General features: G+C 61.4%; 1 protein-coding gene across 1 annotated transcript in view; it reads right to left on the bottom strand.

Annotated features, from left to right (window-relative positions):
- Nucleotides 1–16,334, bottom strand: part of CHD5 (chromodomain helicase DNA binding protein 5) — a 60,060-nt gene that overhangs the window by 10,908 nt on the left and 32,818 nt on the right. The window contains exons 18-33 of the mRNA XM_047084630.1: nucleotides 15,553–15,726; nucleotides 14,953–15,094; nucleotides 13,833–13,964; nucleotides 11,463–11,580; nucleotides 10,082–10,206; nucleotides 8,790–9,021; nucleotides 8,501–8,611; nucleotides 7,986–8,158; nucleotides 6,646–6,820; nucleotides 6,170–6,262; nucleotides 5,865–5,953; nucleotides 5,446–5,579; nucleotides 4,914–5,058; nucleotides 4,370–4,529; nucleotides 2,239–2,318; nucleotides 1,865–1,982 (exon numbers count right to left, since the gene is read on the bottom strand). Coding sequence (XP_046940586.1) covers nucleotides 1,865–1,982; nucleotides 2,239–2,318; nucleotides 4,370–4,529; nucleotides 4,914–5,058; nucleotides 5,446–5,579; nucleotides 5,865–5,953; nucleotides 6,170–6,262; nucleotides 6,646–6,820; nucleotides 7,986–8,158; nucleotides 8,501–8,611; nucleotides 8,790–9,021; nucleotides 10,082–10,206; nucleotides 11,463–11,580; nucleotides 13,833–13,964; nucleotides 14,953–15,094; nucleotides 15,553–15,726 — 2,201 coding nt within the window. The remainder of the gene's footprint in view (nucleotides 1–1,864; nucleotides 1,983–2,238; nucleotides 2,319–4,369; nucleotides 4,530–4,913; nucleotides 5,059–5,445; nucleotides 5,580–5,864; nucleotides 5,954–6,169; nucleotides 6,263–6,645; nucleotides 6,821–7,985; nucleotides 8,159–8,500; nucleotides 8,612–8,789; nucleotides 9,022–10,081; nucleotides 10,207–11,462; nucleotides 11,581–13,832; nucleotides 13,965–14,952; nucleotides 15,095–15,552; nucleotides 15,727–16,334) is intronic.

Here is a 16,334-nt window from a genome sequence, read left to right as displayed (position 1 = left end):
AAAGACACGGAGAAACTGGAACCCTCAGACATTGCTGATGGGAATGCCAAACAGTGCAGCCACTGGAGAAAACAATCTGGCATTTCCTCAAAATAGTAAACACGGAGTTACCATACAATCCAGCAAGCTCACCCCTAGGTATATACCCAAGAGAATGGAAACCTACGTCCACACAAAAAGCTACAGAAATGTTCACAGCAGCCAGAGACTGAAAACAGCCCAAGCGCCCATCAACTGATGACAATCCAAGGCAGCGTATTTCTACAACAGGATGTTATTCAGCCATAAAAAGGAGTGACGCACTGATCCACGCCACAAGATAAATGAACCTCAAAAACATTATGCTGAGTGAGAGAAGCCAGACACAGGAGGGCATCCGTTTTATGCTTCCATTTGCCTGAAGTGTCCAGAACAGACAAATCCACAGAGACAGAAAGTACATTTAGTGATTGCCGGGAGTTAAGGAGAGAAGGAAACGGGTACTAAATGCTAATGGACATGGGGTTTCTTTTTGGAGTGATGAAAATATTCTAAAAATTAATGGCACTGATGGTTGCAAAACTCTACGAATATGCCAAAAATCACTGACTTGTACACTTTAGATGGGTAAACTGTATCCATGTGATTACATCATGCAAAGAGTGTGCACGTATACGTGTATTTTTTGAAGTGAAAGTATAGAAAACCATCTACACCAGGGGCGCCTGGGTGGCGCAGTCGGTTAAGCGTCCGACTTCAGCCAGGTCACGATCTCGCGGTCCGTGAGTTCGAGCCCCGCGTCAGGCTCTGGGCTGATGGCTCGGAGCCTGGAGCCTGTTTCCGATTCTGTGTCTCCCTCTCTCTCTGCCCCTCGCCCGTTCATGCTCTGTCTCTCTCTGTCCCAAAAATAAATAAACGTTGAAAAAAAAAAAAAAAAAAAAAAAAGAAAACCATCTACACCAAATACATTCTAAACAAAAGTACGATCCATCCCAATCAGCTTAAATAAACCTTAAAGCAAAAAGTATCAGGAGAGATAAAAGGATCATATAAGAGGCACACTTCACCAGAAAGATATAAAAACCCTAAACCGATATGCATCTGTCAACCCAGTCTCAAATGATACGAGGCAAACTCTGGCCTTACAAGGAAAAAGGGACTGACCCACAATCGTAGTGAGAGATCTTAACACAAGTCTCTCAGACTTGAGGGATTAAAGCAAACCAAAACTGAGTAAGGACGTAAGGAGTTTGAGGGGGCACCTGGGGGGCTCAGTCAGATGAGCATCCAACTCTTGATCTCGGCTCAGGTCATGATTTTACAGCTCGAGCCCCACGTCCGGCTCCGGGCTGGCAGCACAGAGCCTGCTTACAATTCTCTCTCTCCCTCTCTCTCTCTCTCTGCTCCTCCCCCACCCACTCCCGCTCTCTCTCAAGTAAATAAACAAACGTAAAAAAAAAAAAAAAAAAAAGAAATTTGAACAAATGACCTAACACGTATGTTCAGAACCTCACACCCAGTAATGAAGAGAATATGCATTCTTTCCAGGCACACGTGACCACTTCCAAATCTGACCGTATTAAGCCAAAAAGCAGGTTTCATGAACGTAACGTAGAAACAATATCACACGGACCCACGTGCCCCAACCACGACACAACGGAGTTAGAAATCACTAATAAAAAGACAGCCCAGTAACCCCCAAACTCTGCTTGGTAGGGAAAGCTAAGTGCACTATAGAGACCCGAGCCCCTGGCTCTCTCCTCCTGCGGATCCTGTCGCGGTAGGACAGAGTCTGCCGCTCGGCCAGGGAGAGCCAGCGCGGAGCATGGCTTGGCGGGAGCCAGAGACTGCATTGGCAGAGGTGGGGGACCGTGGGAAGCCTCACCTTTTGGCGGCTGCTCTGGGGACGGCGGGGCCTTCTCTGTGTCCTCCAGTCGCTCCTGGCCATCTGAGTTCTCATGCTTGTCCTCGCCCTCCACTCTGTCCAGGGCAGTTGGCAGGGCCTGGGGAGGACGGGCCAGGGATGCTTCAGGGCCTGAGGCCTCAACAGCATGGAGGGCAGAGGACAGGCACTCGGCTGGGAATCCACTCCCTCCTGGTTCCCGTCCGTGCTCCCAAACTGCTCCCCCCGGGCCCAGAAGCCCGAGCGTGGAGCCAGAAGGTCTGGGTTTCGGCTGTCCAAGCAAGGGCTGAAAAGGTCCCTAGACCCAACCCCCACCCCGTACCCACCAGGGGCCCAGGCACCAGCATCCTCCACACCTGGATTTCCGGGGGCTTCTTTGGCTTCTGCACCCCCAGCTCCTTCTCATCCATGTAGCCCAGCTGGGCTTCCATTTTGTCTGAAAGATCAAAGGGAAGAGGTGAGACGGTGGGCTTGGGCAGGCAAGGGGTGAAAGGCAGGAAATGGGGCGCCACAGGGGAGAGCTAGGCTGGCCTTCAGGAGGCTCCTCTGGGCCTGGCCCCTCCAGAAGAAAGACAGGTGAAGCAGGTGAGCCAGAGACCTCAAGCCAGGCCTGCGGACGTGGGGATCCTCGGAGGACCTTGGGCCCAGTGAGGCCCAAGCCACAGGCTGATGGCACAGGGCCGCCCATGGCAGGGAGGGGAGGTTGGCGGAGGCCGGCCTAGGAGCCGGGACATCTGGATGTGCTTCCCGCCTTCAGGCTGGCTGACAGGCTGTGTGCCTCCCCTTACTGAGCCAATTCCTGACACCCTGCCCAGTGCTCAGAGCAGCCCTGGGAGGTGTCCACTGTCCGGTCCCACATCACAAGGGAGAAAACGGGGCTCACATAGGACCAGGTGTGTCCACCTCCAGAGGGCACGCCTTTGCCCAGGAGCAGGATAGATGTCCTTGGAGGCACTGAGCCTCTCAGGGATTCACGCCTCACCCGGGCATAGGCAGGTCAGAACGGGGCCTTCGAGGTCCAACGGAGGGAAGACGACACCTTGCCCAAATAAACACACGGGTCGCCAAAAGACACTCAAAGACAGACAATTAACGAGGAACAAAAGATCTGAAAAGACATTTCGCCAAAGACACGCGAACGGCCCAGAAGCACGTGAAAAGATTCTCAACGTCTTCAGCCGTCGGAGAGACGCAAATCAAAACCACGGGAGACACCACTTGGTATCCGCTGGGACAGCCGTAAGCAAAAAGTCAGATAACAAATGTTCGGGGAGGGGGTGGGGAAACCGGGAAGCATCACACGTTGCTGGTGAGAACGTCAAATGGCGTGGCCACTCTGAAAAAGTCCAGCAGTTCCTCAGAATGTCAGGCCACGTGATCCAGCAGTGCCACTCCTAGCCACGCTCACAGCCACGTGACTCATGGCACCCCCCCCACCTTATTCACGATGGCCCCAAATCCACCAGCCGACGGCCGAGCAAACAGAAACACGGCACATCCCACACAAGGGGTATCACTCGGCCAAAAACAGGAAGGAAGCGGGACACGCCCTACAACGTGGATGAACCTCAGAAACACGCTAGACGGGGGCGCCTGGGGGGCTCAGTCGGTGAAGCGTCCGACTTCGGCTCAGGTCACGATCTCGCAGTTCGTGGGTTTGAGCCCCGCGTCGGGCTCTGTGCTGACAGCTCGGAGCCTGGAGCCTGCTTTGGACTCTGTGTCTCCCTGTCTCTCTGCCCATCCCCCGCTGGCACTCCTTCTCTCTCGCTCTCAAATATTAAATAAACATTAAAAAATTAAAAAAGGGGCGCCTGGGTGGCGCAGTCGGTTAAGCGTCCGACTTCAGCCAGGTCACGATCTCGCGGTCCGTGAGTTCGAGCCCCGCGTCGGGCTCTGGGCTGATGGCTCGGAGCCTGGAGCCTGTTTCCGATTCTGTGTCTCCCTCTCTCTCTGCCCCTCCCCCGTTCATGCTGTGTGTCTCTCTCTGTCCCAAAAAAAAATAAATAAACGTTGAAAAAAAAAATTAAAAAAAAAAAATTAAAAAAATAAAAAACATGCTAGAGAATGAAGCCGGACACAAAAGGCCAGGTGTTATGTGGCTTCACGTACATGGAACGTCCAGAACAGACAAATGCACAAAGTAGATTAGTGGTTGCCAGGGGCTCGGCGGAGAAAGAGTAAGGAATGACTGGTAACGAGTACGTGATTCTCACAGGGGGATGAAAATGCTCTAGAATTAGAGGCAACTCACCCCTGTGAACACACGAGAAACTACCGAATAGTAAGAGTTGCAAGGACTGAACGTTGTGGTGAGTAAATAGCCATTAAAAAGATAAACTCTCAGGACAGCGACATTTCTGCAGGCAGAAGCTTGCAGCGGGGGAAGGGAGGCTGTCCGTCCTGGGTTGTGCAGAGGACCCGGCGTCTCCCGGGGCCTTGCCACCTCCCGTGACCCAGGCGCCCTCCCCCGCACATCGGAGCCCAGACCTGGCAGGCCCAGTGGGGCCGGCAGGAGGTGGGCAGGGCTGGCGGGCACTGGCGTGTTGGGGTCCGAGGAGATGACTTCACTTGGCTTCTTGCCCTCGGGCCCCTCGGGGATCAAGTCCGGGGTGCTGTACTTCCCGTTAACGTGTTCAAACTCCTGAACCTGAGGCAGGAGACAGGGAAGGAGAGAGGGAAGTGGTCTCAGCCCAGAGCTAAGGGCCTCAGGGTGGCTGGAGGGACAGGGGGTGTCCCGGGCTTGGGATGAATGCCACCTCCCCACCGAGGCTGGCCAAGCCGAATGCACTTCTGACCACAAACCTCTACGCCAGGCCCCACCCCCACCCCAGTGTGTGCTCTGCCCCTTGACCTACCGTCCCCACCTCCAGCCTCCCCACCCCCGGCCCAGAGAGGCATTCAGAGGGGTCCCTCTAGCCTGACTCAGTGCCCGGAGCCAGGCACTTGCCCTCTGCCCACTGACCCCCAGAGGGCACACAAGGGCCGTGGGGGGGGCCACCAGGAAAGGCCCAGGCAAGGCTTACTCACCCACCTTCTTCCTAACTAGTGACATGACCCCGATGCGGGTAAGCACGTGCTGCCTCGAGAGGCCCTCACGGGGCACGCCGTCCGCGAAGGTCTCTGCACCGTCAGCCCCCGGCTCACACAGGTGCCGCATGAAGAGGGACACATAGGCTCTGGGGTGGGGGGGACTGGGGCTCAGGGAGTGAGGGGCCAGCAAGGACCCTCTGAGAGGGCTGGCAGGACCCCCCGGTAACCCCCTGGCTGGAGCCATCATCCATCAACTGCCTCCCAGTCAGGCCTGCTGGGTCAGGCCCCTAGGGAAGGACTGGGGGCGGGGGGCCCAGAAGGGAGCCCCCCCATGACAGCCCTTGCCCTGGACCTGGTCTAGCAGAGGCGGCTGCTCAGGGTTTTCTGCACCTGAGCCCTGCCCAGCCAAAGGCCTCCAGACAGTAAGCCAGGGCGGGAACACAAACACAGCCCGGTGGGCAGGTGCCCTCAGTGGAGCCTGCCCGCTCTGGGGTGGGCAGCCACGCCCCGGGCCACCACCTCAGCCCCTTTACCTAAACTCCTTCTCGCTCTTCCCTCGAAGGTCCCGCACCAGCCAGTGGGAGTTGAAGGCGTCCTGGGGGGGCATGCCCCAGCGCATGATGGCGTTCAGAAAGGCCTTCCGCTGCCGGGCGTTGAAGCCCAGCACCTGGGCAGGCGGGGAGTGGGACGGAGGAGCAGAGAACTCAGGGATGGGCAGAGAGGCGGACGGAGGGGAGAAGCTGGGAGAAACACAGAGGAGGCAGGACCCGGAGACCCAGGGGTCTGTCCTGGCCCCACCTCTACTTGGCTGTGACGCTGGGCAGGCCCCTCGCCCCCACCCCCCCCCCGCCTCTATCCCTACTCCACACCCCCAGAGGTGCAGCAGGGATGAGCTCTTTGTTCTGAGGAGGGGGAAGGGGAGCTGGGAAAGTGGGGTGCAGGCGGGCCCCACCTCGATATTGCCACCCACACGGGCGAGAAGAGGTGGCAGGGGCTTGTCCCTGTCGCTTTTCAGCTGCCTCCTGGATTGTCGCCGTCCACCTGGGAAGCAGACCCACCACGACACCTCACCGGAGCCCGGGGTGTCCCGACCCCCCGCATCCCTTCCAGCAATTCACCCCAGGACAGCAGAACCCCTCAGGACATCCTCCAAAGGATGGACGACTGTCCTGGTGTCCCCAGGGGACCCCAGGCTGACCAGCAGCTCCCTGACAAGTGTCTGGGCCCCAGTCCAGGGTCACCAGTCCTGAGACTCACTCTGCCCTTCTGGCCTTTCCTCAAAGTCCTCGTCCTCGTCCTCGGAGCCGATGGAATATTCGGACTGGTTATCCGAGAGCTCGTCCTGCCACTCTGTGAGGGGCCGCGTGCAGAGGCACAGAGTGAGCCCCCCCATGCCCAGGGCCATGCCAAGCCCCCAAAACCCAGCCCAGGGGTGAGGGACAACGAAACGAGCACGGTGTACTTCCTGGGAGCTCACTGAACCCCAACAGCCCTGCACTGTATCCTAAGGCATGACACCATCATCATGCCTCTCTCACAGATGCGGAAACTGAGGCTTCCCCAAGGCCACACCAGGAGCAGTGGTGAAGTCACTGGACCCCTAGGCACCAAGCTCCCCAAACAGCCGGCACCCACCCCTGCTCCCAGCCCCCTTTCTCCAAGCCCCCCGCCAGCCCTCTGACCGCCCGCACTCTCAGCGCCCACGGGCTTCTTGCCCGCCCGGGGCCACGCACCCTGGTCCTCCTGGGAGGCGTCGTTGTAGTTGACCTGCTTGCGGATGCGCTTGCCCTTGCCCAGATTGCGGGCCAGGTCCTCCTGCTGCTGCTCGTAGTGGTGCCGAAGCAGCTTCTCCCAGTAGTCGGGGTCCACGTTCTCCTCCTGCTTGATGATCTCCCGCTCCACCTCCTCCTGGACACAGACGCAGGGCCCGTGAGGGCAGGCTCCGCAGGCGCAGGCCCCGGATGCTCGGAGGTGGGACCAACAGCTACCCCCGGGAGCCTCCCAGCGGCCTCCGCCACTCCCCACCCTCCAAGAGCCCGAGATGAATCGGAAAGCCTGCCTACTCCAGAAAGCCACCTTGATCACCCCAGCCCCAACAGGTCTTCCTCCTGCCCCTGACACAGTCATTCATTCGTTCGTTCGTTCATTCATTCACTCCAAAAGTATTTCCTGGCCGTGTGCCAGGCACTGGGGAGCCTTGCCCTCAGGAGGCTCCTGGTTCCTGAAGGATAATTAGCACCCAGGGTCTGCATGGAGGGTGATGGGAGTTGAGGAGGAAGCGGAGGAGGAGGAAGCGGAGACGCCACCCAGGAGAGACCCCAGGGTTAAAAGTTTGCTGCGAGAGAAGGGCCGCCCGCGGCGGGGGGCGGGGCCGCGGCGGGGCGGGGCCGCGGCGGGGCGGGGCCGCGGCGGGGCGGGGCCGCGGCGGGGCGGGGCCGCGGCGGGGCGGGGCCGCGGCGGGGCGGGGCCGCGGCGGGGCGGGGCCGCGGCGGGGCGGGGCCGCGGCGGGGCGGGGCCGCGGCGGGGCGGGGCCGCGGCGGGGCGGGGCCGCGGCGGGGCGGGGCCGCGGCGGGGCGGGGCCGCGGCGGGGCGGGGCCGCGGCGGGGCGGGGCCGCGGCGGGGCGGGGCCGCGGCGGGGCGGGGCCGCGGCGGGGCGGGGCCGCGGCGGGGCGGGGCCGCGGCGGGGCGGGGGCCGCGGCGGGGCGGGGCCGCGGCGGGGCGGGGCCGCGGCGGGGCGGGGCCGCGGCGGGGCGGGGCCGCGGCGGGGCGGGGCCGCGGCGGGGCGGGGCCGCGGCGGGGCGGGGCCGCGGCGGGGCGGGGCCGCGGCGGGGCGGGGCCGCGGCGGGGCGGGGCCGCGGCGGGGCGGGGGCCGCGGCGGGGCGGGGCCGCGGCGGGGCGGGGCCGCGGCGGGGCGGGGCCGCGGCGGGGCGGGGCCGCGGCGGGGCGGGGCCGCGGCGGGGCGGGGCCGCGGCGGGGCGGGGCCGCGGCGGGGCGGGGCCGCGGCGGGGCGGGGCCGCGGCGGGGCGGGGCCGCGGCGGGGCGGGGCCGCGGCGGGGCGGGGCCGCGGGCTTACCACGCCATCCTCCTCGCGCACCACGTACTGCGCCACCTTGAAGGAGCTCAGGTATTCGTTCATATTCTGCAGCTCCGTGTCATCCGTGGCGTCCTGGTTTCTGTCCAGCAGCTTGGAGATGGCCGCATCGTCATAGTGGATCACACTGCTGTCCTCCACGTCCTTGTTGTCGCCTGGGAGCAGACAGGGTGCAGAGTGAAGGGACAAGATGGGGTGCCCAGGTCCAAGTGTGGGGGCCCCACGGGAACAGACTCCCGACCATGGCCCTTCCCAGCCTCCAGCAGGGGCGGCAGCAGAGGGGCATGGTGATCAGAGAGGGGAACCTGCACCGTATCAGCGCGGCTGCCGGCTCACCGGACAGTCCTCGGGCACCCAAGTGAGGGGCCAGTGGGGGCGAGCACGGGAGCCCGACAAAACACAGAAAGGGGTGGCGGGGCGGGGCGAAACCCTTCCTCTCCGGGGACAGCCCCTCGAAACACAAGAGGAGCTGGGAGCTAGGCTGACTTAGCCCCTACCTGGCGGGGTACTGCCATGCTTTTTCTTGGCGCTGGCAGCCAGGGCTCCCCCTTTAGAGGACTGGACATCCGGGATGGGCGTGACAGGCCTCTGGCCCTGAGACATCATGCCTGTAGGACAGAGTCAGAGGGGTTGCAGCGCTGGGGGGCAACCCCTAGCCCCAGTGCCTAGAGACGCCGCCCTGAACCTACCCTCCGTGGCCAAGAGACGGGGGCAGAGGAGAAAGGCTGTGGGCCCCGGGGACGGATGGAGCGTCACCCCCACCCACTAGCCGCCCTAGACGCCCACCCTCCACGTCGTCCTTGAAGAGCTCCTCGGTGCCGAACTTGAGGATGTCGTCCAGCTCCTGCTTGGTCATGGAGCCAGACTTGGAACCGAGGCCAGGCCGCACCACCAGGTGGGTGAGCATCATCTTGCGCTTGGCCACCTGCGTGATGCGCTCCTCCACCGAGGCCCGAGTCACAAAGCGGTAGATCATTACCTTCTTGTTCTGTCCGATGCGGTGGGCGCGGCTGAAGGCCTGGGGGCAAGCTACAGCTCAGTGCTGGGGGTTCAGCCAAGGGCGGGGGGGGGGGGGGTGGCGCAGGGCCGGGCGCCGCAAGGTGGGAGGGGCGTGCACGCGTGCTCAGGGGCATGTTCTGCATGGGGCTGTGCTGGCTTCCTGACCGTGGGTGGTCTCGGGTGGGCCTGGGTGCCCGCACAGGTGGAACTAGGCATAACTGCAGGTGGGCAGGGGTGTGTGCAGGGGCGGCGGAGCCAGCGTGTGCCCCTGAGAAAGCCACACGGGGCTCTGACGGCAGTCCTGGGGAGGTGGGGTGGCACCTCCCTTGAAGCGAGCCGCTCGTGACCGCAGCAGCTCCTGTTGGAGACACTCGGCCACCCTGGGAGGGCAGCAAGGCCAGGAAGCTGCCCAGTGGTATGAGGACATGCCCGAGGCTCTGTGCATCAGGCGTCTGTGTGAGGCGACCCTAGCGTGACTATCTGTGTGGGTGACTCTGCGTGGGCACACACACGTGTGCGTGAGACACGAGTTTGTGTGTGCCCCTAACAGAATGTACTCAGTGTGTCCATCCCTGCCCCAGGTGGCCAGGGACAAGAGCGTGTGTCTTCGTTCCCACACCCCTACCCCCTCAGCCCTTCCGTCCTTCCTCACCAACCCCACCTGCCCCTCCTCCATCTCTTCTCCCACAGGCTGGTCCCCCCAGTATTTCCTTGGTTTCCCCCCCAAACTGCCCCCGTCTGGGTCCCAGGACTCCCTCCTTTTGACTCCCCCCATCGGCTTGATCCTAAGAGTGACAGGACAGACGAAGGGTTATCAGCCACACAGACTGCTGTGTGTCCTTGGGCACATTGCCTGCCCTCTCTGGGCATTTCCTCTTTTGTACAGTGAGGAAGCTGGAGGGGCAGGGCATAGCCTCCACTCACCTCCCAGGTCCCCTCTTGGGGCTGGGATTCCATGAGGGTGGCCCAGGGGGAGGTGACACCCGGACACAGAGTCTGAGGGGGAGGGGTGGAAAGCCCACAGAACCAGTGGTGGCAAGGGGGCTCTCTGACAGGGTTGCGGTGTCAGGGCCACAGACCTGGATGTCATTGTGTGGATTCCAGTCCGAGTCGTAGATGATGACCGTGTCTGCCGTAGCCAGGTTGATGCCCAGGCCACCCGCCCGGGTCGAGAGGAGGAAGCAGAACTGCTGGGCCCCGGGGGCTGAGGAAGAGAGGCAGGTGCCCAGTGGGGCCAGTGAGGGGCTGCCCAGAGAGGTGAGGGTGGGCGCAGGTGGACAGCAGATAGGAGGGCTGGAGAGGACGGGAGAGGGGGAGGGGGGGTGCTGGGACACCGTGGCCCCATCACAGATGACACCAGCCGCAGCTGTGTTCAGGGTAAGCCTGAGGAGGCCCAGGGCCCAGGGTGGGGACAGAGCAGCCCCCTTGAGCCCCACTCAGCCCCCAGCTGTGCTCTGAGTCCTGACTCTACAGGAGGGAGCCAGAGCGAGAAGGAAGTTATGTTCAAAGCCTAGATGAGCAAAGACCAAACTACAGGGCCCCGGCCACCCCACCGGGCAGCTCCCACTGTCGCAGGACAGCTGGTTCTCAGGCCCACCTGAGCCCTTCCTAAGTGACGGGGTCTGACCTGTGCGCCCGAGAGAGCTGCAAACAGGTTCCCGACCCTCCCGGGGCCCCGGCCACTCCCACCTCCGTCTAGATCTTGCAACTCTGGACTCGCTTCACCTCAAACACGAGTGGACAACAGGAACCCCTCCCCTGGGCGATCGGGCAGTGGGGCCCCAGCCCTGTTCTGAGGGTGGAGGCCAGCAGAAAGCCACAAGCCCCAGGGAAACAGCTCATCATCACTGCTGCAAACCTTGCCACTATAAAGGGGCACTGGGTCACCTGACCTCTCCCCCACTCCGGAGGTCTCCTTCACTGCCCAGCAAGCTCCGGTCTCTCCTTCCCGGGCCAGGAAGAGAGTACATTGAGTTTGGATGCGTAGGGTTCTGCTTCTTCCTCTCTGTCGCTAGGAAGCAGCCCGCAGGGAGCAGGCGCTCAGCTCCACCCCTCCCGCGGTCTGTTTTAGGGTGGCAGCTTCTGTCCCACACTGCTGGTAACCGGTGGCTTATCTGGGGTATCAGAAGCCCACAGGGGCCGGCCAGACCCTCAGCCCCAGCTTCATTTAGTAACAGAGGTGGTAACTTCCTCTCTTTCTCCTGGTCTGGGTCTCAGTTCCAAGCAGGTGTTCCCTACTGGGCCCTCAGCACCCCACGCAGCCCCCAGAGGTTCCGTGGAATTCATTCTTTTAGCATTTAAAAGGGACAGCTGTTAGGACTTAGACACCAATCTGCTTTCTGCAGCCACGTGAGGGGAAACTCATCTGAACATCAGTTGGGTGGCCTGGCTGAGACCCCAGCCTGGGAGGAAGGGCAGATATAGGGTCCCAGTCAAGAATGCATGGGTAAGGCAGGGTACCGTTGAATCTGTCGATCGCCTCTTGTCGGAGGCCCCCAGTGATGCCACCATCAATCCGCTCATACTTGTAGCCCTCATACTCCAGGAAGTCCTCCAGAAGGTCCAACATCTTCGTCATCTGCAGGGGACATGATATGCCTGAGGGGCTGCCCCAGAGCAAGGAACCCCATGGGGCCACGGGCATGGTCCCCATGAGTTTGGGGAAGACAGAGCTGCCTGTTGAGTGGGGAGAGAGGTGGGACCCAGGCAGACCTGACTCGGGGCTCTCTGGAGAAGAATGCAGCCTCCAGCCTTGACCCCCAGAGTCACTGCATCACCCACACCAGCCCACAGCCATCTGTCTAACGCACAGCTCTGAGCAGCCCTGCCCTTACCTCACAGCACAAAATCCCAGCTCCTCACCCTGGCATTCTATATGGGCTTCATGTCTCAATGCTTCCATCATACCCTCAGCTACCCCAAATGACCTGGCCTCTCCTCCTGGAAAGCCCACCCCCTTACTGCCTAGGGAACTCAAACAGCACCTCTTCTGTGGGGTTTTCCCTGATTTCACTGCTCCCTATAAGAAGAGAATAGCAGTCCCTTCTGGGCTCCCATTACCCCGTGTATCTCCCTTCATTCTTGAGAGATAGTTGAGCTGGATATAAAATGATCCATTCCCGCAGGATACTGAAGATTTTACGACTGCCTCCTGCCACCTGTTGTTGCCGATGAGAAGCCTAAGGACAGTCTGATCATCATTCCTTTGTAGGTACTAGGTCTGAAGTGCTGTGATTTCCCTGTAAGGTGCCTAGGGATTCGTTTCTTTATATTTATCCTGCTTGGCACTCCAGAGTACGTTTCAGATCTGAGACCTCACGTCTTCCCCCAGGTCTGCAAACTCTCACGGATTCCAGCTTCTTCGCCATTTTCTCTATTTCTTCCTCTGCAACTCCTGTTAGATGATTATTGGAGACTCTCAAGGTGTCCTTTGTGCACTTTCTCCTTTCTGATCTTTGTGTCTCTCTGCTCCATTCTGGGGAGATTCTCAGCACCAGGTCCCATTCATCAGCATTGCCCTCACCAGTGCTGAGAGTTTATCCAAGGTGTTGAAATGTTTTATTTTAGTTCCATGCAGACCCTTTTCCTATCCAATTATTCTTGTTCATTTCTTCCTGCTTGTGCTTAACTGATTTCTTCTTGATTTATGGGTTGTTACTCCATTAATTTTGGGGATCCTAAACATGCTTGTCTGAAGTCTTTTTCAGGCTTTTCTATTATTCTTTTCGTTTGGAGTGTACATACTGTTTTGTGGGATGTCCTAATATCCGGTTTTGTCATGAGGTTTGGAAGTGGGGTTTGTGGGCCCGTTTTAGGTGCTCTGTCTCCGTCCCTTTCCCTCTGTGCCCATTTCTAGGAGTTGCGCAGTCCCTTCTCTTTGGTCCCAGAATCGTATCTTATGTTGGCAGGGGGTTGGGGGCATTGTGGGTTCAGTCTCCAAGCCAGTCCACAGTGCCAGGCTTGGTCAGATTTCCCCAACGTCTCTGGGCCTCCTGCGGGCCCATGGTGGGGTCAGGGCTGCAGGCAGGAGCCGCGGTCACCAGCTGACTTCAGTACACAGAAGAGCCACATCCTCCTCTCTGGCTTTGAGCAAGGGGCCTGGCTCCGTCCCAGAATACAGGAGCATTTTTAGCACCAGGACCCGCAGGACCATTGCTGACTCCCATCACAAAGACTACCCCGGAACTACATGTCTCTTTACGTCCGTCGCCCACATCCGTCTCCCACACTAGACTGGGCGTGTCTCAAGGACAGGGACTGGCCCCGTGCCTCCCACAGAGCCTGACAGAGGGCAGATGCAACCAGAGGGGTGAGGGAACAAGGGGTGCACAGACCAGCAGACCCCCGAGGCTGCACAGCCTGCCTCTGACCACCCAAGAGGCAGTGGTACGAGTGCCATTTCAGGAGGAGCTGCCCCTGCACAGGCTCTGCCCAAACCAGCCTCAGGGCCCGCCTGTGACAAGTCAGGCTGCAGGGGTGAGGGCCAGGGGCTGTCGTCCCAGCCTGGACACCGGGGAAGGCTCCGCTGCTTGGGGGGGGGGGGGGGGGGGGGGGAGGGGGGGCGGGGCAGGCCAGAAGGGGCAGGTGATGGGGAAGACGCTGGGCTTTATGGCCAACATGCCCTGAGCTCCTGGAGCTTGGCACCCAGCCAGCTTTCTGGGCTGTGCCCGGCCAGGGCGCACACGAACAACCTCTGACGTGCGTGCAGTCCACCGGGAAAGAGCACCAGGCCTGGAGGGCCACCGGCAGGCGGCGCCCTCAGCTGGCAGGGGTGCCCTCTGCAGGATGTGGAGTGGGGGCTGCGGGAGGGAAGCAGGGAGGTCAGCTCACCTGGGAGAAAATGAGCACGCGGTGCCCTTCATCCCTCAGTTTCTTGAGCATCTTCTGTAGCAGCATGAGCTTGCCCGAGGACTTGACCAGGGAGCTGCCGTCATAGGAGCCATTGGGCAAGACGGGGGCCTCCTGGAGACACGGCAGAAGGTGGGGCATTGGGGGGCTTCCCGGGTCGGACCGGGCAGACAGGCCACTCATCCCACCGGGCCCCTCCGGGCACACGGCGCTCCCAGGCAGAGCCCTCCGTCTCCCCCTGCTGGCACTCCACCAGGACACCGGGGACATCGGCCAACAGGCGATGACAGGGTCTTAAGCTAAGCCGGCCTTCCCAGAAGGAATTATGCCTGGTCTCTGTGGTCACGGTAGGGCGCATCCTGGCAAGGCCAAGCCCTGAACCCCAGCTGGGCAGGACGTCAGCCCAAGGGCCCTGCCGTGCCAGGGCGGTGAGAGAGATCTGGGGGGCAGACCACCCGCAGCACGGCCCCCCACGGCTCCCTCTGCACGTGTCTGGCTGTCTGGGGGCAGGAGGCAGACACCGCGGAGGGTTTCGGCAAGAACTAGAACAGCAGCGACGGTGACAAGAACGGCCGTGCCGGGCTCTCTCTGACGGCACTTTCTCACCCGGCCCTCGCCCTCTCAGGCAGATGCTGTTACTGTCCCATTTTACGGAAGATGAAGCTGAGGCTCGGAGCAGGACCGCTGGCTTTCCTGAGACCACAGGGTTGGAGCTGGTGCCTGACCCGGGTCCAGCCTCTCACTTCAGGACTACCTGGGGCCCCACGCAGGCCTTCCTGACTCCCCCGGTGACCGAGCACAGCCAGATCAGCCTGGGGTGCCCTGATGCCCCCCACCGCTTTGTGGGCACAAGGAGGGGTCAAGGGAAGGAGAGGGCCTGCCTGAGCAATGGACGGAGGTAAGTTTTCAGAAACTGGGTGTAACGGGGCCACGTCACCCGTAAGTCCACACGTGCGGGGAGGGCTGGGGGGCCGAGGGTGCCACGGCAGCCACGGACAGGCACCACGACGGGCAAAGGGAACCTACCGCGGCGGCCTCGGGCCCTTACCGTGACGGTCACGGGCACCCACTACGGTGGCCACAGGCGGCCACGGGGACCTACCACGGCAGCCACGGGGAAGAGGTAGGGGTGGTTGCAACACTTCTTCAGGTCCATCATGATGTTGAGCAGCGACACCTGGTTCCCGCCCCCCTTGGAGTTCAGTGCCTCGAAGTTCCGCGTGAGGATGAACTTGTAGTACTTCCTGCAGCAGGGCGAGGAGGAAAGGCAGGCTGGACACCAGGGCCGCCCCGACCTCTGAGAGGACACTCTCTGCTCTGCAGGGAGACGGGCGGGGCTGCCGGCCGAGCACCACTTACAGAGACCGGAGGAGCCCTGCCGGGTGAAGCCCCAGGCCCCGAGTCACCCAGCAAGTTACTGAGGACATTGAAAAGACTCAGGCAGCCCCAACCCAGGCCAGTGAAAGAGGTCAAAGAAGGAAGCGTGTGCAAAAGGTGAGTCAAGGGGTCGGCGGGGGGGGGGGGGGGGGGGGGAGGGGGGATGGGCGGGGGGGGGAGCGGGGGGGGGGTGCGCAGAGCCTTCCCATCACCCGGGGCAGCGTTGCTGGAAGGCTCAGTCAGACCTTCTGGGAGAAGGCAAGCCCAGGGGGCGTGAGGCGGGCCGCTCCGTGGCGGGGCCCCAGCGGGCGGAGCGTCCACTCACTTCTGCATCTGGCTCAGCTCCACACGAACGATCAGCTCGGTCTTGGCCGGCATGTTCTTGAACACATCGGCCTTGAGCCGCCTCAGCATGTGCGGCCCCAGCAGGTCATGGAGCTTTTTGATCTGGTCTTCCTTGGAGATATCGGCAAACTCCTCCAGGAAGCCCTCCAGGTTGCTGCGAGAGAGAACCAGGATCAGAGCCAGGAGCAGGGGACTGGAACAGGCCAAAGCCCTCTGCGGAGGAAGCCAGGATTGGGGTGGGGGACCAGAGGGTCAAGGGCAGGCCGGTTAGCTGGTGGGCCTGGGAGCCTTAGCCCTGCCCTAAGTGTCCCTTCGGTGTCCACCTAAGCCCGTGTCCCCACCCCTCCAGTATAGCTCGGCCACATAGGATAACTTCCTCTCCTCAAAGCTGTCCTGGAAACAAAGCCTCTAGGACTTTTACCCCTGTTACAGGAAAGGAAACTGAGGCTGATGGGGGCCCAAGGTTGTGTGGTCCAGCCTGCCCTCCGATCTGTATCTCCTGATTCTGAAGTCAGCACCCTCCACCCTGAACCCCCCATTCTGAGCCGGAGAATGGGGTAGGCGAAGGCAAGGAGGCCGGGGAAGGAGAGCCCAGGCCCCCCACTGCCAGGGGCTCCGTGTTCGCCCCATATCCACCACCACCCCCGGCCCTCTGCCCTCATCACCGTCACCCAGGTGGTCACTTAGGTGTTAGTGGAGGGGAAGGAATGAGGCAGGGCATGGGGGGCAAGGACAGCAGCCCCAGAGGACGCCCCGGGGGTC

The sequence above is a fragment of the Lynx rufus genome, unplaced genomic scaffold (assembly GCF_022079265.1).
Source record: "Lynx rufus isolate CCGP_SWC_20201006 ecotype Redwood Valley unplaced genomic scaffold, mLynRuf1.p SCAF_2, whole genome shotgun sequence".
Lineage (NCBI taxonomy): Eukaryota > Metazoa > Chordata > Mammalia > Carnivora > Felidae > Lynx > Lynx rufus.
This window is presented reverse-complemented; position numbering and strand designations above follow the sequence as displayed.